We start from the raw sequence: 4,780 nt of genomic DNA, 5'->3' as shown, positions 1-4,780 counted from the left end.
ACCTCTGGGATTAAAGGCAGGGGCCACCGTGCCCAGACTTCAAAACATCAAATAAATAAAATAAGAAGAAATTTCCATAACTACCCCAATCTTAAGCAGCCACCACCTCAATCAGTCTACAGCCATCAGCATGTTGGCAAGAGCTGCTAGAGCCAGAAAGATGATGACTTGCTGAAGGCTTGGGTGGCTGTGAGCACCTTTGAACAAGAAGCCATTATCTCTTCTGGTCGATGTACTGATCTGGGGAGACACAGTGACACTACACACAGAAGAGAACACAGTATGGTATAAACAAACCCTTATACGTGCTGAGAAAGGAAACGCATCCTGTCACTTGGTCTACTGCTATATTCACTTTCTGGAAGTGGACTAGATCTGAATCTGCAGTGTCTATGAGGGAACATTCTGTGTCTGAGAGGATTTGGTTCACTGAAAGCACCCAGTCAGTTTCCCATGGAGGTCCTTGCTACTCTCCAGTCTCCTCACCATGAAGAACAATGGAGCCAACACATTTCAAAATAGGAAATGAGTTTAATAGGAAGTTTCCCTTTCATTCTAAGAAGGTGACATCTCCCACCCCATTGCCTATAAGGCCTTGCTCTTCTAATATGGCGTGCTTAGAGATCTTGGCAGGTGTTTTGGCTTGAAAATCTTTTGTGAAATATAGTCCAATAAGCTGATTGGGGAACAGGAGGCAATGAAGATCCACAGGTAAGTCAGCCTCCCTGGGGTATAAATGGGGAAGGGGTTCTTCGAAGAAATGGCATGTTGGATATCCCGGAGCACCGGGGTAATGTCCGGGCTGGACCTGGTCTTCATGATCTTAAGGGTGTCCTTCTGCAGCTGGATGTAGTCCTGGCCATAGTCTTCCTGAACCTCTTTGGGGAGGTGGTCCAGGACATCCTTCTCCATCTTTTCCCAAAGGTCAGGTGTGCCTGGGAAGTCTGGAAAACAAGAAAAGAGTCAGATGCTGGGATGGCCAGACTGACTTAGGGAGGCAGATGCTTCTGAACTAGCCTCTGCTCAGAAAGATGGGTGTTTGCAAATGCCCCTTAGAATGTATGCTTCACAGTGTCATTATTTATCAATCTGTATACGGCCTAGAAAGATGGCTCAGTGGTTAAAAGCATCTCTTGCAGAGGACTTGGGTTCAATTCCCTGCACCCACAGCAGGTGGCTCCCAACTACCTGTGACTCCAGTCCCAGAGGACCTGATTTCTTCTGCCTTCTGAGGACTCCTGCACACATATGACGTGCATACATACACTCAGGTACACACATAACATAAAAATTAAATAAATAAATCTTCCTACATACGAAAGAAAGCACAGATGGTTGGAATTTTCACAAACTGAATAGCCCAAGTAACCAGAGCCAGACCAAGAACAGAACAGTGCCAGACTCAAGGTCTCCCCTTAGCCCCCTTCCAAGCTGCCCTTGTCCTCACAAACCAGACAGGCAAATTTTGCCTGTTTTGAACACCCTCTTTGATGCCAGCCTGTTTACCCAATGTTATGTGTGTATGATCCATCTACATGTGCTGTGCTCATTCTCTTTAGAGATTTAAATTTTTGTTCAAGTACATGTATGTCTGTGCCTAGATTTGTACATATATGTGCAGTGCACGTGGAAGCCAGAGGAAGGAGACGGATCTCCTGGAGCTGGGGTTACAGGTGGCTGTGAGCCCCCACCATGGGTACTGGGGGCTGAGCTTGGTCCTCTGGAAGAGCAGCAAGGTGCTCTTAGCCTCTTAGCCACCTCTTCAAGCCCCTCGTGCTCTTTATTACATAACTTTCCATTGCATAAATACGCCAAAAATTAAAGAGTCCAGTATACTGTGATAGACATTTGTGTTGTTTTCAGTTTGAGGTTCTTGTGACGATGGCTGCTTCAAGCAGTTAGTACATGTCATTCAATGATGACTCCATGTGTAATACATACTCTAATCTCTATAATGCAGCATACTACATACAATATATTCTGTCTCTGCACATGCAAATATATCCTATACATAGTATGCATATATAATTGATCCATTAAATATAGAAACAGTATGTGCTGTTTCTACTATGCTGAAAATTAAATATATAGCTTAAATTATGTTATGTATGTAATTACATAATTTTAAACATTAATTTTAAAAATTTTATGTGTATGAGTGTTTTGTCTGCATGTATATAATTGCACCTGTACATGCAATGCCTGCAGATGCCAAAAGAGGGTGTTGGATCCCCTGGAACTGGAGTTATAGGTGGTTGTTAGCCACCATGTGGGTGCTGGGGACTGAACCCAGGTCCTTTGCAAGAACAGCCAGTGCTCTTAACTGCTGGGCCATCTCTACAGCCCCTAAACATTAATTTTTTTGAGACAGAGTCTCCCTGTAGCCCCAGCTGGCCTGGAACTTACCATGTAGAGAGGCTGGCCTTGATCGCCTGCCTCTGCCTCCTGAGTGCTCGGATTAAAGGTATGCACTACCACACCTGACCCCAAATGTATTTTTAATATGATGTCAATATACATTTAAATCCTATTATGTAAATGACATATCATTAAATAAAATATATTTTAATATACAATGCCTGCTTGTTATATAAAATTACATAAAATATGTTTACTTTAAAATACAGCAGCAATGTTTGCTTACTATAGAAATGAATAGCAAAGAGATGTCCGTATCTTTAAAGCTAACCTTATTTGCTATAATTAACAGTGTTGTGTGCTCGTTTACCATTTCTCCTTATACGTATGCTGCATTTTATTTTACAATGAAGGAATAAAGCCAAAAATGTTAGACTGTAAATTTTCCTGGTCAATGGCTATAGATTTAAGGGTGCCGGAGAGATGGCTCAGCAGTTAAGAGCATTTAATGTTCTTACGAGAGTTCAGTTCCCAACACTCATGTTAGGAGGCTCACAACTGCCTGACTCCAACTCCAGGAGATCCAACAATTTTCTTGCCTCCGCAGGCACTGCACATACACACACACACACACACACACACACACACACACACAAGTAAAAATGAAAATTTAAAAATCTTTAGGTGGTGACTTAAAGCAGGGCGATGGTTTTTCCACTGAACAGCTTTCAGCCAGTCACTTACCCACCAAAGTATTCCCAGTGCTTGCCGATGATGCAGTCAACAGACTCACACCATCTACCTGGATGGACGTACCTGGGCTTTGTTTTTGTAGGCTACAGTTTCCCTCAAGGCACGGCCACTTGGCTGAAAGGCACATGCATTTTGGATTGTAATAGCTACTGCTGAAAATGTTGAGTCCCCTTGTGCTCCATCCTGCACAGGGGACAACGGCTGGCTGACTGTGGATGAGCCTTCATTGCTAGACTGTGTGATTCCTGTATGATGTGTTGAATCCCTGAAGTCCAGCAACGCTCATGGGATGCGAGTGAGCTTCCAACGGCCTGCTTCTCTTCATGAAGGCACAACGCTATACATAGAGAAAAGATCACCCTAACAATTCATCTGGAGGCTGAACCTTGACAACCAGGATTGTTTGCATGAGCTAGTGTCTCTCCTGCTGCCTGACTCCCAATCTATGATTTCACAGGCTAGAGAGTTCCTTTCTCTCTCTACTTCATGGGCTTTTATGACATATATTCATTCGTTCATTTGTTTATTTGTCTATTTATCGTATGGGGGGGGGTAGATGATACACAGGCCATGACAGAAGCCAGAGAACAACACAAAGAGTCTGTTCTCTCTTTCTACTACGCAGGTCCCGGGGATGGAACTCAGGTCCTCAGACTTGGCAGCAAGTGCCTTTCCCCACCAAACCATCTTAACCACCCATCTGTGAACTAACCAGTTTTGTGAATACACTGCCTAAACCCCCCAAGCCTCTCTCTATGGATGACGGCGTCATCAGCCTTTTGCCAACCATCACCAACCACTTCCATTCATCCCCTGCCACTTTGTGGGGACATACAATGTATCACTCTAATCGGAATCCAAATTCCACCTCTGCCTTGTGTCGGCTCTGGGTTGGGAAGTTAACTTCTCTGAGCCTTGATTTTTCCTCGCTGAAAGATGAAAATGTTCGGCTGCCACTTCATAGGTGAGGACTGAGTGAAACAATACAAGTAATTGGCGTGTTTAATATGTGCTGGGTGAGCAACATGCTATCTGTTTTTATCATAGAGCACTGGAAGAGAAATCTGGTCTGTGTTCTTGAATGTTCTGAGAAGCCCCTGCCGTTGGTTCCTTTCCCTGCTTCCTCCGTCGCTGCAGACAAGGGTGAAGCATTGTTCTCTAACTTTCCCTCTGCTCTCTGACTTCCTGCCTTCAAAGCTCAGCAGATATTAACGGCAAACAGGATCAGCCTGGTATGAAAGACGAGGCACAGGCCCTGCGTCAGTGGGGTCTGGCTTCAAATTCTTACCATCAGGGGGTTCCAGGGCTTCCCTCAGCACCCTCATCTGGAGAACGGCAGCTAGACATGTACCATATTTATTTTATAAATAACTATAAGACAGGAGCTCAAAGGTCCCTAACAGACTAATGAATTTTGGAGAGGTCTGGCAGGACTAGGGATTGAATCCAGGGAGCCCATGCATGCTAGGCAAGCACTCTACCACTGAGCTACAGCTACAGTCGTTGGTTAACTTTTAAGAAGATCTCATTGCCTCTCTCTCTCTCTCTCTTCCTCTCTCTCTCTCTCTCTCATACACACATACACACAATACACACACACCACGTGTATATAACTATATTGTATCTTCACACTGTTTCCCATAAATACGTACAATTATTATGTGCCCAT

At 44.1% G+C, this 4,780-nt stretch overlaps 1 protein-coding gene across 1 annotated transcript in view; it reads right to left on the bottom strand.

Annotated features, from left to right (window-relative positions):
* Positions 1-511: 511 nt before the first annotated feature.
* The window catches only part of Hsd17b2 (hydroxysteroid 17-beta dehydrogenase 2), a 77,925-nt gene continuing 73,656 nt past the window's right edge, over positions 512-4,780 (bottom strand). The window contains exon 5 of the mRNA XM_008851478.3: positions 512-944. Coding sequence (XP_008849700.1) covers positions 604-944 — 341 coding nt within the window. The 3' untranslated portion in view covers positions 512-603. The remainder of the gene's footprint in view (positions 945-4,780) is intronic.

The sequence above is a fragment of the Nannospalax galili genome, unplaced genomic scaffold (genome assembly GCF_000622305.1).
Source record: "Nannospalax galili isolate Female #2095 unplaced genomic scaffold, S.galili_v1.0 scaffold3166, whole genome shotgun sequence".
Taxonomy (NCBI): Eukaryota; Metazoa; Chordata; class Mammalia; order Rodentia; family Spalacidae; genus Nannospalax; species Nannospalax galili.
Note: the sequence above shows the minus strand (reverse complement) of the source record. Positions and strands in the feature narration are given on the sequence as shown.